The sequence below is a fragment of the Brassica rapa genome, chromosome A04 (assembly GCF_000309985.2).
Source record: "Brassica rapa cultivar Chiifu-401-42 chromosome A04, CAAS_Brap_v3.01, whole genome shotgun sequence".
Lineage (NCBI taxonomy): Eukaryota > Viridiplantae > Streptophyta > Magnoliopsida > Brassicales > Brassicaceae > Brassica > Brassica rapa.
The window spans coordinates 16,621,703-16,638,161 of record NC_024798.2 but is presented as its reverse complement, the minus strand read 5'-3'; the positions used below and the strand labels follow the sequence as shown (position 1 = coordinate 16,638,161).

Here is a 16,459-nt window from a genome sequence, read left to right as displayed (position 1 = left end):
AAAAATGGGCTACGGAATCCCGTCCGGTGGGAGCGGACCTGGGACAAGGCATGTTCCAGTTTCAATTTGAGAAAGAAGAAGACCTCCTCAACATACTCGAAAAGCGACCCTACCACTATGCCAAATGGATGGTGATTGTGGAGAGATGGAATCCCACGATGGCCCCTGATTTCCCATCACTCATACCATTCTGGATCAAAGTACAGGGCCTCCCGGTGCATTTATGGACAGAACCGACCATAAAAGAGATTGGAAATGATATAGGAATCTATGAAGAAGCAGAAATTACCTCTCTCAGTGTACGCATGAGGGTCCAAATCAATGGGAGACTTCCCCTCATCACAAGCTCAGTAGTGGAATTCCCTAGTGGAGATGAAGTCACAACCACACTGGTATACGAACAGCTGGTAAAGCATTGTTCCTACTGTTTCCGATTAGACCATGAACTCCGAGACTGCCTCAAAGCGAAAGCAGAAAAGCGTGAGAAGCTACACCTTTCTGAAGGTAAGAAAACGATGACAGCACCCCCGACTAGAGAAGAGGATCTTGGGAGTTCCCGGGGAAGATACTCTACTGGCAAAGCTCCATCAAGCCGACATAGAGACAGTCACCGCCCATCCCCTTACAGTAGACCTAACGAGTCTCGATCTAGAGATCGCCACCAGCTTAACAATAAACGCATGGAGCCGCAATACTATCGGGAGACAAACCTGAGGAGAATAGACGACCGAAGCTCCCAATGGAGAAAGAGTCAAAGTCATAACCACTATGATAAGGAACGCTCCTCCCATACCTCAGCTTTCCATGGTGGTCATGAACCAACCCACCAATCTTTCCCCTTTGAAACCCGACATCACTCTAGAGACAGGGGACTCCCGAACTCTAGAGAGGAAAAGGAGGATTCAAGCGCATCACGAAAGGCACAACAAGAGTCTGCTAGGGGGACTCCCCTACAGATTCCAGAAGATAACTTACCGGAAGAGGCAATTGCTGAAGCTATAGGAGAACTCCACGACGTCATGAAACTCTACACCTCTGTAGCGGATCCTACGGAAAGTGCGGCACGCAAGGAACGCTACAGACTGGCGCAGGAACAAGGAGAAATTGAGCAGACTGCAGCACAAATGGTCCGAGCACGTTTAACAAACCAGGATAAAGGAGACATGGTTATGAGCCCAACGCGTGTTCCTGCCTTGCTCCGACTCGGACCTTCCCCACCACCCCTTGCATCACACCCAACAGGGCCTGTCGAAACTCGGCGAAAACCGGGTAGACCTTCAGGCTCGAGAAAGAAAGCTCCAAATAGTCCAAACATGCTGATGGGATCAAGCTCAAAAAAGAGGAAGGTGCTGCAAACCAAACCTCCAACATGCCGCAGGAACTTCACAGGGCTAAAGGACAAAAGAGACAACAAGAACAGACCTGCGACCTCTCGCGATAGCTCTGGCAAACGGGGATCGGCCCAGAACTCTGAGGACCAACCATTATGCAACATGATTCCTGCCACGAGAAAGAAGAAGAAGGCGGATTTTCAGAATCCACCGCCTCTCGTTCCTTAAAGATAATGAGTTGGAACTGCCAAGGTTTGGGGAATCCTTGGACAGTCCAAAGATTGAAGGAGATCAAGAAGAATATCTATCCAGATATCCTCTTCTTAATCGAAACAAAAAACCCCAACGCATTTGTTCTAGACAAACTCAAGATTCTGGGCTATGAATATTATGATTTAGTGCCCCCTACTGGCCATGGAGCAGGGGGCTTAGCATTGTTTTGGAAACAAGAAATAAAGCTTGAGGTTCTAGAGGCAAGTGCAAACTTGATTGATACACAACTTGAGGTGGAAGGCAAAACTTTCTTTGCATCCTTCATTTATGGAGACACAGACCATCGTCAGCGGAGAGATCTCTGGGATTATTTAATCTCCCTAAATGAGACCAGAGACGCGCCATGGTTCATTACGGGTGATTGTAACGACATCCTGAACAACGAGGAGAAAACAGGAGGAACAGAAAGATCTGAAGGCTCATTCACAGACTTCAGAACTTTCTATGCGGAGGGAGACCTGTTCGACATCCCACACAGCGGTGACCCCCTATCCTGGCGAGGGCAGCGGGGCGATCACTTAGTCCGCTGCAGATTGGACCGTGCAGCTGCAAACTCGACCTGGGCTGAACTTTTCCCGACGGCTAGGAGTATCTACATGGCGTATGAGGGGTCGGACCACAAGCCACTGCTTACTATCTTTGAACCTTGCAAACGAAAACGAAGAGGGATTTTTCGCTATGACAGGAGACTAAAAGATTATCCTGAAGTCACAGAACTTATCAAGACAACCTGGAAAGAAGCTCAGAGATGCTCAATATCCGAGAGAATTGCTCTAGTCCGAGGGGCAATCTCAAAATGGAACAAGACAAAGCAAGCAAATAGCCGACTCACCATTGAGAAGAAGAAGGTTGAACTGGAGGAAGCCCAAACGAGCAGCGTAAACGACTTAGCACTCATTCACAAAATCTCTGCTGATTTGAGAGCCGCTTACAAGTCAGAAGAGGCCTACTGGCGACAGAGGAGCAGATTACTCTGGCTAAAACTTGGTGATAGAAACTCTGGTTTCTTCCATGCTACAACAAAGAATCGAAAACGAGCAAATGACTTCTCAGTCATTGAGAATGCGGAGGGACAGCCGGTCTACAAGGAAGAGCAGATCGCTAAGGTCATTGTGCAGTACTTCAATAACCTCTTTACTAGCACGCCTGGAGAACGAGAAGAGATAGTCAGACTTGCACTCCAACCGAAGGTCTCAGAAGAGGAGAATGAAAGGCTGATACAAATCCCGACAGCGCAGGAAATAAGGAGCGCTATCTTCTCCATTCATCCGGATAAGGCGCCGGGACCGGATGGGTTCTCGGCAGGCTTTTTCCACTCTAACTGGGAAGCCATTGGTGAAGACATCATCACTGAGATCAAAGGCTTTTTCACTTCCGGGAAACTCCCTGCGAAGATAAACGACACCTTTGTCCGCCTAATTCCGAAGAAGGGAAGCCCACAAACAGTAGCGGACTATAGACCGATAGCACTTTGCAACGTCTACTACAAGATCATCTCCAAGATCTTGACGAAACGTCTCCAACCGCTACTGTCTTCCATTATCTCAGAGAATCAATCCGCGTTTGTACCGGGGAGAGCAATTTCGGACAATGTCCTAATCACGCATGAGGTTCTTCACTATCTCCAAACCTCCAAAGCGGAAAAGATTTGCTCCATGGCGGTAAAGACAGACATGAGTAAAGCCTACGACAGACTCGAATGGGAGTTCATACGACTGGTCCTGGAAAGATTGGGATTCCATCAAACCTGGATCAATTGGATTATGGAGTGTGTCTCTTCAGTTACATACGCCTTCCTCATCAACGGCTTGCCTAGAGGAAGAGTTAAACCGAGTAGGGGAATCCGTCAAGGAGACCCACTATCACCATACCTCTTCATATTGTGTGGTGAAGTACTCTCGGGACTGTGTAACAGAGCACAAGAATGTGGAGAGATGGATGGCATAAGAGTGGCTTTGGGCTGTCCTAGAGTCAACCATCTCCTTTTCGCGGATGATACGATGTTTTTCACTAGAGCAAACGAAGCAAGTGCAACAGCCCTTATGACAATCCTACACCAATATGAAGCTGCATCGGGCCAGGTCATAAATGCTGACAAGTCTACCGTGACTTTCTCACGAAGAAGCCCTGCGGCTTTAAAGTCGAAAATGAAGCGGATTCTCAGAATTGAGAAGGAAGGCGGGATAGGAAAGTATCTAGGTTTACCGGAACATTTTGGGAGGAAGAAACGCGATATTTTCACGTCCATTGTGGACAGGATTCAAGTTAAAGCGAGCGGTTGGTCAAATAGGTTCCTCACCACGGCCGGGAAGATGGTTATGTTGCACAGCGTTTTAACGCCGATCCCCTCCTTTGCCATGACCTGTTTCAAACTACCCATCTCCCTGTGTGATCGGATTCAAACAGCTCTAACCAGATTTTGGTGGGACGGGAATGATGGGAAGAGAAAGATGTCATGGGTATCATGGGAGAAGATGACTCAACCAAAGGCGATGGGGGGTTTAAACTTTAAAGATTTCCAGAGCTTCAACGAGGCTTTCTTAGCAAAACTAGCTTGGAGACTTCTCAACAACCCCACTTGCCTCCTAAGCAGAGTACTACAGGGTAAATATTTCCCTGAGGAAACGTTTCTAACAGCGTCTCATAAATCAGTAGAATCACACGGGTGGAAGGGGATTTTAATTGGTCGAGACCTCATCCGAAGCAACTCCGGCTGGGCTGTAGGGAATGGAGAGACGATTCGGCTGTGGAGTGATCCATGGCTAAGCTGTACCGAACAACTCAGACCCATGGGACCTGCCCCAGGAAACCTACAAGATCTCACGGTTGCTCACCTCCTCCTACCTGATGGCTCAGACTGGGACCGAGAAGCTATCAGACAAGTAATCCCACAGGAAGAGAACAAAATCCTATGCCTGAAACCAAGTCGAACTGGAGCAGCTGATAAACTCATCTGGCTGGGAACCAGAACGGGAGAATATACCACAAAGTCAGGGTATAGAACAGCCATGGAAAGGAAGGCCATCGTAGATGCGGATCACGGAGGAGACAACGTTGACTGGCAAGCAGCAATCTGGAAACTACACACTGCTCCCAAGCTGAAATTGTTTTTATGGAAGATTTTCCGAAGAGCGCTACCAATAGGAGAATGTCTGGCCACTCGAAACATCACCACAAACATCAACTGTAAGAGATGCAACACGATCGAATCTTTCAATCATCTTTTTCTCCACTGCGGAATCGCACAAAAGGTCTGGGAGCTTGCCCCCTTCTCTGTAAGTGTGGATACTAGAGGATTGGGAGATTTGCCTGCTTGTTGGAGTACTCTGTGCAGGTTAGTGTGCCTTCCTCCTGCAGGAATAGCTACAGGGCAACTCGCCCCTTGGATTCTCTGGCACCTCTGGCTAGCAAGGAATGAACATATCTTCAACAACAAGGAGGTAACGCCTGCAACTATAATCGGGAAGGCAGTAGCAGCAGCTCGGGAATGGCTCCAGGCACAAGAGACCACCTCTATGGGGACTCCCACCCTCCACCAGGAGGAAGAATCTACCATTCCGATAACCTCGACGCTTGTGCAAACAGATGCAGCTTGGAGAGAAGACCTTCAGCTAGCGGGCCTCGGCTGGTGTGTGGGAGAAAGGAACGAGAAACTCTCTACCCTGGCGCACTGCCATTATGTGAGCTCGCCCCTAGTAGCAGAGGGACTAGCGCTACGCGAGGCCCTGCAATTCTGCATTGAGAAGAACATTCGAATGGTGCGATGTGAAACAGACTCTCTCGTCCTCGTCAAGGCGCTCAACTCAGGACCACCTGTGGCGGAGCTATATGGAATTGTGGCTGATATAGCCTGTCTTTCTTTAGCTTTTGATTCTATCTCTTTTTCTTGGATTAAACGTGGAAAAAATGGAGACGCTGATGCTTTGGCAAAGCAAGCGCTCTGGAATGCGTCCAAGCTTATGCTTCTTGTAAACAATGGTTCTTAATTATGTTGGAATGAAATTTGGTGTTACAAAAAAAAAAAGCACTAAACTTTGGTATCCCAGAAGCGCCCCCGTCCGGTCAACAAGATTATGAACATTAAAAACATTTTTTTTTCCTTAACCTCAGTCATTATTAAGACTTTTCCCCATTTGTTACAAGAAAGTTAGTTGCCTTTCTAACTCTGAAGTTTCTAGTGTTTCAAAAAAAAAACTAAGGTTCTCAACTTAGCATGAGCGATTTGCATGTACACTGGCAAAAAAAAGTCATAAACTTGAGTACATTACAATCTTACGCCACACACAATGCAGTAATACTCAGTCACCCGTACATAACGACATTACAAGTCTAGCAAGGAAGTTACAAAACATGGTAGAAACATAATGGTCAAGCAAAGGTGTCCTCACGATCTCCCTCAGCGATATCAGTCTCCTCCATGTTGCTGAACTCTAGGAAATGAGTGGGTCGATGTTCCTCGTGGTAGTACTCTTTTGGGGATCCAAGTTTGACGCTGTATTTCATTCCCACCGTGTGCTTCACTCCCATAAAGTTGTAGTTCCACGGTCCGTTCTCAGGAACCTATATATCACAACAATACAATTTTCAAAAATCAGCAGCGTTATATCATCATCAAAGACAAAAAAAAAAGAAACTATCACTGGTGCTCCTCCTTACCATGTAAAATCCGAGGAAGCGGTCACTCAACAGCATTTGAACCTTCTCATAATGGGTGGGAAGGTAGCCATGAGGATTGCTGCCTGTGTCCTTGTTGAGACGTCCCCATTCATATCCGGCTTGGGTCAACTTATATGATGTCAAAGAGCAGGATCCCGGAGTGAAACTGCATGTTAGGATGATACACTTTTCTCCATCCCATTGCTTGTTGTTCTCCAGAATGCGGGAATGAGCGGTAACATCCTAATCACAGACATCATCAGTTAGTAACGGGTTTAACAGGCTGAAACTATAAGGTATAGAAAAGATAAATGCGTATATAATAATACTACCTGTGGTGCCAATTGAGGTAGCTCGTTAGGCTGTGTGTGCAGCCATCCCAATGGCTCGAGATCATTAAGGAAATCATGCTCAGGAAGAGCTGACGGCAGGTTCACTTGCTGATGACTTCCCCACTGCGGCACCATCACAACACAACGGATTTCCTTAACCTGGGGATTATCCGGTGGGCTGATACCATATAGATATCCAGCAATTTGAGTTCGAAGATCTGCTACGCATATGAACTTCTTCAGGATGTTCTTTGGCATGATGTATGTGTATCCCGTCTCCTGTGAACAGCAAGAATTAATGTTAAGGGCAATTGGGCAAAGAACAGAGAAGGCTTTTACTTAAACTGGATTCTAACCTTTATGTCATCTGAGTTCACGTAGATGTGATTGACTCTGAGGTAGAGGTTGGTAGCTGATATTGCACGCACACGCCAATCTGTCTTGGAACCGAATGCAGTTTGCTCGTAGGGGCTAGTGGTAGTGACGATGAGCTCCTCACCATGAACATTTACCGTTCTGGTTGTGACTGCATTAAGCTGGCTGGCTTCTTTTGCCTGCAAAGAAGAATAGGTTCACAGTGAACATATAATTATATGCAGAGACTTGTTTTTTGTTCTAAAGAAATCACAATTAAGGGTACCTGTTTCTCAATCTCAGCTATCTGTTGCCTCTGTTGAGAGGGTGGGGTAATCTCAGCTCCAAGGATAATATCTCTGATCTCTGATTGTGTCAGAGCTGAGGTATTCACATTGTTCTTCTTTGCGTAGTCAGATAGGATAAGATCCCTAAGAGCTACCTCCACCTGAAATTAAACATAATTGTGAATCAGTAAACAGAAGCATAATATACTATAAATAACTCGAGACCAGTAAAAAAAAACTGTAGATACAGAGACAAAATCAGGTTAAGAGGGATCTTATCGAATAAGAAACTAACTAAATGAAAAGTCAAAATCAGGTTAAGAGGGATCTTATCGAATAAGAAACTAACTAAATGTAAAGTGGCAGAGGAATTACCTTCATCCACTGGTCGTCAGTGAGAGAGGGCCAGATGTGATGTGGCTCAGTGACAACAGACTTGTCGGGCTTCAACAACATCTTAGCCTTCTCATTATTCACGTGAAGCGCACGAAGGATCAGAATAAGTCTTGAAAAGGCAGTGTACGAAGAGATACTCTTCAACCAATCATCATAGATATTGAATAGGACCATCTGCGGTTCTGTGGCCTTCAAAATCAGATCACCAAATTTCTCAATCTTAAGGCACGCCTGGAACGGAAGCTGCAGTTCACTTCCCTTGATAACAATGTTGGGGAAATCCAGTAAGTGGACCTCAAGGGGGTCGAGCATTCCTTTACGAGTAACAATAACTTGTTTTGGCTGTTCTTCAACAGGGAGTGACCTCACAAGTGCAGCCACCTCTTCAGCAGTTTTCCATTTCGCTAGCTGACCAAGACGCTTCTGACCAGCCCAAACGCTTGTATGGATAACCTACAGAAACAAAAAGCAGTTACTTAACATCCAACTGCATGCTATAGGACTTAATAAAAAGAAGAAGTTGCGTCACAACATGCATATTCTTAATGTAAAGAATGGTAGAAGAAGACGTACCTTCAGGAATAGCTGCCCAGTTCTTGGATTGAAAATAAAGATCGCACCATTGATTGGCTTTGTCGTTAAATTTCCTTCAAATGTCTTGTGAATTGTGACACGATAGACATTGGTATCATCCACAAACCATATTATTTGATTGCTGAATATTTCACCATAGTTTTGAGATGACAAATATGGCTCAGTAGGCTCAGATGAGTATAACTGCAGACCTTTCCTTATCCTCTCTCTCAACACATACAAAGCTGGATTAGACTGCAATATGCATAGTTCAAACGATAAGTTGACTTAAAAATTCTATATATTTAAACAAAAAGAGCTCTGCACAAGACCAGCCTGATATAAAAAATTCTAGTACCTTCATGATCTTGTTCATTGCTTGGGCAAGAAGAGGTTTAGAACCTGGGAACCAATTGCCGAAGGCAGAATGCAAATTGTATGCCAGATCAAGCCCAATCATGACACCTGCACGAATTTTCTCAAAATATAAAACGAACTGCATAAAAGCAAAAGCTTAACAAAACTGGAAAAGTAATAAATACCTGTTGGAGATGGATAGATTGACATGTTATCAGTGGTATAATCCATGAATTTGGCCCTAGTATAACGCTCAATATCATGGGAATCATAATCTCCCCACCGAAGTTGCACATCTATCCAATACTTGTTGCTAGCTTTCTGGTCGAACACATCCTTTGACTCAGCAACCAGGCTTGGTTTTGACATTGGCCATTTATGGGCAGCAAATAGAAGAACATCAGCGCAAGAGCTGTTCATCTTATAACTCTTCCTTGGATGAATTGTCTCCTTCTGAACAGTTTCTATCTCCAAAGCATCCAACTCTTGGTCCAATACTTGACAAAGATCCATAACAACACTCTCATGGATCTTTTGCCACAAATGGGCACGGAAAATCTGAATCAGAGATATCTTGAGTGTAGGAATCTTTCCATGCATGAATATTCCGGTCAGATCCAATTGCACTTGGAAACCCACATACACATTCGCTCGATTAATTGTTGGCGACCACCAAAGCGTGAATCTTCTATTTGGAATCTGGTTCAGACCAGACCTCTGTGCATTCGTCAGCTTCTTATACTTCATCGACTCCTCAAACCCGGATGCCTTCTCCCAGAAAAGACCCTCCCACGTTGGGAAACTGATTTCAATTGAAGCACAAAAAAGTTTAGCAAACTTGATGTGATACCCTTAAATAAAAGTTGCGAGCAACTGAACAGAAAATGTGATCATGAAAAAATGATAAACAAAGGAAAAGAAGACTTACTATGTCCCCTTGAATAAAGTGTGCTCAAGGATACCCTCAACACCTCCAAGAGCTTGGATAACATCAGTTCGGTAATTGTTTAAGTTCCACAACTTCCCATCGTGCCTCTGATGTGTCCACCAGAAAGGATTTTGTTTGAGGACCTGGTACTGCTTAAAGTCGGTCCGAACCCTCCAACCTTTATCATACGCTAACGTGTGCCTATCCTTCTGAAACAGGGTATTTATTCGAGGAATTCCCCTATCCCAAGAGTCCTGTCACATTATCATACACGCCAAAAAAATTATTTTAGAAACCTGACAAAAAGCAAAATAATCTTAAACTTGGGCTTCCAAAATAAGAACAAGGCTACACATAGATATCCTCCCAAAAACCTATATCATCTAAGGATGTAACAAATGACAAGTATGCTACGTACCTCCAAATCCTCCAATGTAAGACGCCTATTTTGGGCCTGTGCTTCCTGCCTCTTTAAAGCATACTCTGCCCACACCCGCTGTGAATCAATAAACTCACTTTCCCAAGGCTGTATGTAACGATATAGATTCGGGATAAGCTGATCTTCCTCGTGGCTCATTCCACTCCTAAAGTGGGTTACCCCAACATCCGTTTGCTTGCTGTACCGAAGGTCACTTTGTGGAATCAAAATATGACCCATTGACAACATTCCCAGCCCTCCAATTTCCTTTGGAGTGTAGAAGATAACAGGAGGAAATCTGGCAAGGAGAAATAAAAAAGAATCAGACTACAGAAACATTAATATACAGCTCTACCATGTCGACCATAATTTAATAAAAACATTTGCTCACCGACTAGGCATCTTTGAGTTCAGCCCTATCTTAATCCTTGTTTGAATTTTGTTTTCACACTTGACCAGTAGATCCAAGAGCTCTTGCGTATGCACAGTGGCTTCACGGAAGTACGTCATGAGACCTGTACACAAAAAAAAAGGTTGCACTCAGCTTAATGAGCCACGCATTATGAAAAGCTATCAGTGGTGACAAAGCACGTTCGTAACATATACCAATTAGAGCTGTATTCCATTTATTGACAATTTTGGTGAAGGTGGTTGATCCTGAAGACATAAGGATCTGCCTAACACGATTCTCAAACACCTTCATATGTTCATCATCAACCCGCAGAAAAGCAACGGCAGTCCTCTCCTTGGTCTGCTCATTTTGCAGATTCCAGACACCATCTCTTGTGTTGCTGAAAGCTTCCTGAGTCATCCTGATTTTTGGAAGTATGCGAACTTCAAATCCACACCTGCAGGCACAGTTGCAAGAGTATTAGTGATGACAGAAGCACTAACAAACTATGGTCCCAACGAAGACCTCGCTTAGCAACAACTGGACAAGAATACTCGAATAAAACATTACATGCTGAAGAGCAGGTTAGGATTATCCTTGCTGTAGACAGAGACAAAGCCATTCTCCCACTCCAAAGTTGTGATGCTCCGAGGAAGACGATTCTTCATGTCCCAAAAGACACTTCTACCAAGATTGACTGAAAGATGAACAAAAAATGAGACACAAAAACAAAAACATGCATGAATTTCTATCGAACAGCATAAAAAGAAAGAGCATACCATCATGTTTCATCAACCTCATCCTTGCATCTCTTGGCCAGCACTTCTTATTGTTGTATCCCACCATGTTTTCATTGTTGGGATCAGGATGCTCAGTAAGGTAGCGCTGAATAAGATCCCTGGCCTCTTCATGGGTAAATTTGAACATTATATGAACTTTGTCTATGTACCGGGAATACAGTCTTATGGGATGACGTGTCTCCACTTTTGTATCCCAAAACGTCATAAACTCGTTAGGCATCTGTGGTGGCCCAGCAATCTCACTCGCCCGAGTCAAACCAAGAAGTAAAAGATCAAGCAATAGTCCATAAAACTGAACAACGAAAGAGGCAAACTGAAGCCCCCTAATCAGACCATACGAGTTAGTATGACTCATATCTTTGTAAGACAGAACCACATTATTCTTGGCAGACACATAATCCGCAATATTGTGGTCAAGAACCAAACGAAGCAGCCTGAAAAAAATAACACAATACTTATTAGCACACAAATCTGAGAATTAATTTACCATTAATAAACTAGTAGATACCTGTTCAACATGGTCAAATCAATCTTCTCAAAGAACTTTTCAAACTTAGTCTGGAGCATCACCACACATTGCCCATCCCCTGTGTCCCATATGCCTTGTAAATTATTGATACCTTGACACCACTTGTAAACCAGAAGTGGTGGCGGCTCTGAGTCTGCTGGCTTGATCCAGTTTGGGAACAGGTGGCGCTTATCACCCTCGTACCACAAGTATTGGTCAAGATAGGCATCAGTAATTTTCTCCAGAGGCTCTATTTCATAAACTGGAATCAGGTAGCTGTACAGATCCATAAACTCTATGCCAACCTGCAAAGAACGGATTCACCATCAGTTTACTACAATAACTTGGCAACATATGTTCAACCCATTGCTCCAATATATAGAGAAGGGTCAAGCTACCTCTTTGAAGCCACGCTGGGTGAGGAGATGACGTTTAATTCTAGACAGAGCTTCATGAGGATTGTCATACGCTTGTTCAATCAGACCAAGCTCCTCTCGCTGCTGCTGATTCAACCTCACAGCGACACTGTATGATTCCTTCAGTCTCTCAAGGGCCAGGATAAGCAACTTTGTGTCATGTTTGTACGACAATGGCGGGAATGGAATTGGAGAAAACTTCCTCGATTCCAGCCAGTGAACAGTGGTTGTATAAATTGCTAGTGCTTCCTCTGGAGTGACATATGGACCATCTTTCAGGTAATTGTGCTGCCGTTCCTGTGACAGGTTTACAAGGATAATTATCAGAGAACTGATAATGAAGTATACATGGAACTAATTTACTCGAAACAGTAAATGACGCTTATTTATAGAACTTTTTTAAGCAAATCAATGAAGACATTTAAGTAAAATGTACAGACCTGTTCTGCCTTTAGCCAGAGACGAGTCAACCTTCCAAGATTCTTTCTGCAAACAGTCTTATCAACCGTAGCCCCTCTTCTGATACGCTCACGATTGTAGTGAGCAACATTTGTCCACCAATCAGCCTTAGACTTGACATAACGCAGGATCATATTCTCAATTGGCACAGGTAACCCAGGGACCTTCCAAGGGATATTAGCTTTCCAACATCGCCATGCCTCGCTAAGGTGCTGCAATATTGTCCGAGCTTTGTTTTGCTTGATACCCTCTGCACATAACAAGAAAATATCAACCAAAAGTTTATAGGACAATTTCATGATTGAAAACACAAGTAAAAACACATTCGAAAGAATGGAAACCTGGCATGGCATCAAGAACGTCATGCATGACAGCAGCTCGCAGTTCCAAATCGAAGTGGCTTTCAACTCTCTGTTTCGTGACAGTTTTGGCAACTCCTTTTGAATGACGCCCCTCAAACTGACGAGCAAGAAGATTCCCCAACCATCGTTCAAGAAGAGGAACTATTCCACGAAGGAAAAACAACCATACCCTCCACATTGGAGCCCAAAATCCACATCCTGGTCCCTTACCCACAGGACCCGTATTGAAACGGTAGTATATCAAGTGCTTCAAATCCTTGCACATCCTAATCTGCCTCATCAGTCTGTATTTATACCGGTACATACCCGTCAACTGGCCAACGTGGGAGAAAATATACTGCAGACCGTCAGCTAACTGGAAAGCATCAACATTTCCTAGTCGGAACTGGACATTGGCATCAACTACAAGCTTTGTCAGCCGGAGGATCTCACGGCAGAGATGGAAAGCGTTCCCAAAACGTGACTTCTTTCGCTCTTTGGTGGTCAATGTTTTAACAGGCTTAAGGTTGAAGTTGTAGTCAAGATGCAGATAGTTCAAATTCTTCCTGTGGATCAGCAGGTTCAGCATATTATACCCCTGCCTGCAGACTTGCAGACCCACTTCAACCCAATCCAACTCGGTACTCTGGAAAAACTTTGTAGCTGCAAGAGAGCGGAATAAGTGCTTCTTCTTCTGGGCTTTAGGTGGTCTATGGTGCAACTCATTCAGTACATAGCACTTCAAAAGCTTTTGGTAACTAACTCGAACTTTAACCGGATAAGCTGGGGGACTGCAGAAAATGAGTTCAGAAAAGTATTAGTAAATATACAAGTAAATTATGAAAGGGAAAGATAACAGAAGACGACCAGTAGCTTACCAGTGCTCCTTGAACCACTCTGACACCAGGGGAATATCTTCTGACCGCCTTGTTCTCCCAGACCTCATATTGAAAGGTCGTGGTGCAAACAGCAATGAAATGCCAGCAGCTGTAGTGTCAGTGTAGAGGTGGGTGTCTTTCAGCAAAGGTTCCACTCCCTCTGGTAAGATAAAGTCATCCTCACCATCATCTTCAAAAACGTTCCTTTCACGCCTTTCCTTATTGGTGTTGCTTATCGGGTGAAGCAAGGGATCATAATAAAACGCAGGAAGATCAGGGTCCTCGGTCTTTATATACATCACCATAGGACTGTGATACACGCAGAGTTTGACTTTCCTGGGACGATTATTGTACAGGTGGGGAAACGCTATTCTGTACTCAGTTCGAAGAGGGGAACGAATGATAAGCTTGTTGATGTCGTTAAACTCATTCCAGTCTTCATCCCCTTTCTCCATATCACGGTACAAAGGTTCAAACTTAGGACCACCTGGGTAAGAGTGACAGAAAGCATTAGAAGAGAAAAAACCAAAGTGAAACAAAATTATCAAAATTTCAGAAGATAAGGAAAGTAGCATACCAGGTATGCACATGTTCAGAGCCTTGGCGGTGAAGAAAGACGGCATGTCAAACAAGTAGAAGTAGTTGCGATCGATCAAATCAGACAGCAACTGGCCTGCAAGCCTGTGAAGGGTAGCCATAATCGGAAGAGAGAGATTCCACTTCCGGTAACTGGGACCATTAATCAGCTTGGTCTTCACTAGTGGCTTGTGGTCATAAAACCAAGTGTGCACAGCAGAATCTTCTTCCTCGTCTAGCTCCAACTGAATTGGCTCAAGAGGATCAACGTCCAACAAGTTGTCAGCGTAGTCCAGTGGAGGCTCCTCATCATCAAACGGTGGAAACCGCATCCTCTTGAAATGACGACGATCCCTCTTCTCCCTTCGCATCATAATCCACATAGTTCCCCACTGTAAACCAAGACAAAAAAAGAATAAATATCACTCAAATGGAAAACACAGAGGCAAGAAAAGAGAACACACCTGAGCCATGTAAATAGGTTCCACAACCCATGGGATCTCGTTGACGAACGTAATAGCTCCGGTGATGTGGTAGAGAACCTTTACATCTCGAACCTGGAAGAAAACAGTTAAGATAGATTAATAAACAAGAGCACAATCAATAAACGGCTGAAGCTTAAGCAGATATTCAGTTATAAAGAACCTGCTCCCAAGGCATAGGCATATTCTCCAGAAGCTTGAACACAGCGTGAGGGACGAACTTAAGAGCTCCAAGGTACACACGTTTATCGTGACGAAACTTCTTCGATGACATATCACCATGGTCCCTGAGAAACCACAATCCAAGTAAAAATCAATAATCAAGAAACTACGAAGCTGGATCTCGAAGAAGCCTCACCTGATAATCTTCCTGACGTGCTCAGGCGGCATGTCCTCCTTCTGAGTCTCCACGAATCCGAACTTCCTCTTGTCGCCGTAGCGTTTCGAGTTCAGCTGCATCCATTTGCGAGCCTTCTCCTCGAGCTTCGCCTCGGCTTCCTCGGGAGTAGGCTCGACGGGAGGAGGAGCAGGATTAGAAGGCGGCGGGAGCGAGGTGTAAGAAGGATGCGGTGGCGGAATCATCGGGGCGCCGGTGCCGGGAGGGGCTAACGGCATACCGTCGTTGTTGTTCCACATGACTACGACTAGGAATAAACCCTAGATCTCTAACGGCCTCGTCGATCTCTCTCAGTCTCTCTATCGACGCTGCAGAGATACTCGAGTGGAAACCCTAAACCGATTTTTGCTGCTGCTTTTTTCGGTCTCATGATGTTATAAGGCTTATCTATTAAATCCGGTTATCTTAGTCGGTCTTTCATTTGTTAAATCCGGTTATCTTTGTCGGTCTTTTATTTGTTAAATCCGGTTCTCTTTGTCGGTTCTTTCATCTATTAATTAATTCCGGTTCTCTGTTGGTTCTTTCATCTATTAGATCCGGTTACCTTTGTTTGTTTTGCTGATGATCGTGGAATGAAGTCTAGAATGCCATTCAGAACTTTAACCAAGACATGATATCTAAGATATGTATTAATTAATCTATAACAAATAGAACTGTTGAAAATCAATCCATTTATCTCTAAACCATGAACATGACTTTGCAACACAAGGCAAAATAGATAGATATAGAACTAGAAAAAGATAGAACGTTGTTCAAAAAAAAAAAAAAGATAGATAGAACTAGAAAAAGATAAATATGGTGAAAATAAATATAATAACTAAAGAAACAAAAATGAAATTTACATTGGAGACGGTCATTGTATATCTATTGCACATACACAAAAGGGAAAGAAAGTATCAAAACTAAACCTATTAAGTTATCCAAATTTTCAACAATTTTGTTTTTCTTGACATCCAATTTCCTTTTTTCTTTAGTATTTCCTTATTTTTTGAACCATCCGCTAGTCCGTTTCTACATAAACACATGTATATGGAACTAATTTTTTCACCAAACAAACGCATTACTTCTCCATAAATATCTATCAATCAAACGCATCACTGATATGTTGACGGGATGATACGATGTAGCCGTTGCTTTCGTTGGCTGCTACACAGACTTCATGGTGTGTTGCAACATATGGTTGTGGTGTATTGAGAGTTTTGATTACAGTGTCTCTTCTCCGGTTGAGCATAAGGTTCTGTTTTGTTTTAACCTCTAGCTTGTTGCAGTGGTTGTTATCGATGTTTTTGTGTTTTTTCCGCGTCCA

At 43.9% G+C, this 16,459-nt stretch overlaps 1 protein-coding gene across 1 annotated transcript; it reads right to left on the bottom strand.

Annotated features, from left to right (window-relative positions):
* Positions 1 to 5,804: 5,804 nt before the first annotated feature.
* Positions 5,805 to 15,514, bottom strand: LOC103865106 (pre-mRNA-processing-splicing factor 8A). Its single transcript, XM_018658521.2, has 24 exons — positions 15,115 to 15,514; positions 14,920 to 15,043; positions 14,739 to 14,831; positions 14,276 to 14,666; positions 13,699 to 14,185; positions 12,821 to 13,611; positions 12,461 to 12,729; positions 12,003 to 12,317; positions 11,605 to 11,909; positions 11,076 to 11,530; positions 10,867 to 10,993; positions 10,512 to 10,753; positions 10,297 to 10,420; positions 9,906 to 10,203; positions 9,488 to 9,741; positions 8,745 to 9,361; positions 8,561 to 8,667; positions 8,203 to 8,457; positions 7,609 to 8,082; positions 7,233 to 7,394; positions 6,949 to 7,146; positions 6,593 to 6,871; positions 6,261 to 6,503; positions 5,805 to 6,164 (listed from the first exon to the last, which is right to left on the bottom strand). The coding sequence occupies exons 1-24, from the start codon at positions 15,390 to 15,392 to the stop codon at positions 5,973 to 5,975; spliced, it is 7,080 nt and encodes a 2,359-aa protein (XP_018514037.2). The 5' UTR covers positions 15,393 to 15,514; the 3' UTR covers positions 5,805 to 5,972.
* Between the last annotated feature and the right edge of the window lie 945 nt (positions 15,515 to 16,459).

Coding starts and splice junctions, on each gene's coding strand:
- LOC103865106 (XM_018658521.2), bottom strand. CDS start 15,392: ATGTGGAACAACAACGACGGTATGCCGTTAGCCCCTCCCGGCACCGGC. Junction 14,832..14,919: donor TGCCTATGCCTTGGGAGCAG/GTTCTTTATAAC, acceptor GTTTTCTTCCAG/GTTCGAGATGTAAAGGTTCT. Junction 10,421..10,511: donor ATGGAATACAGCTCTAATTG/GTATATGTTACG, acceptor TTTTGTGTACAG/GTCTCATGACGTACTTCCGT.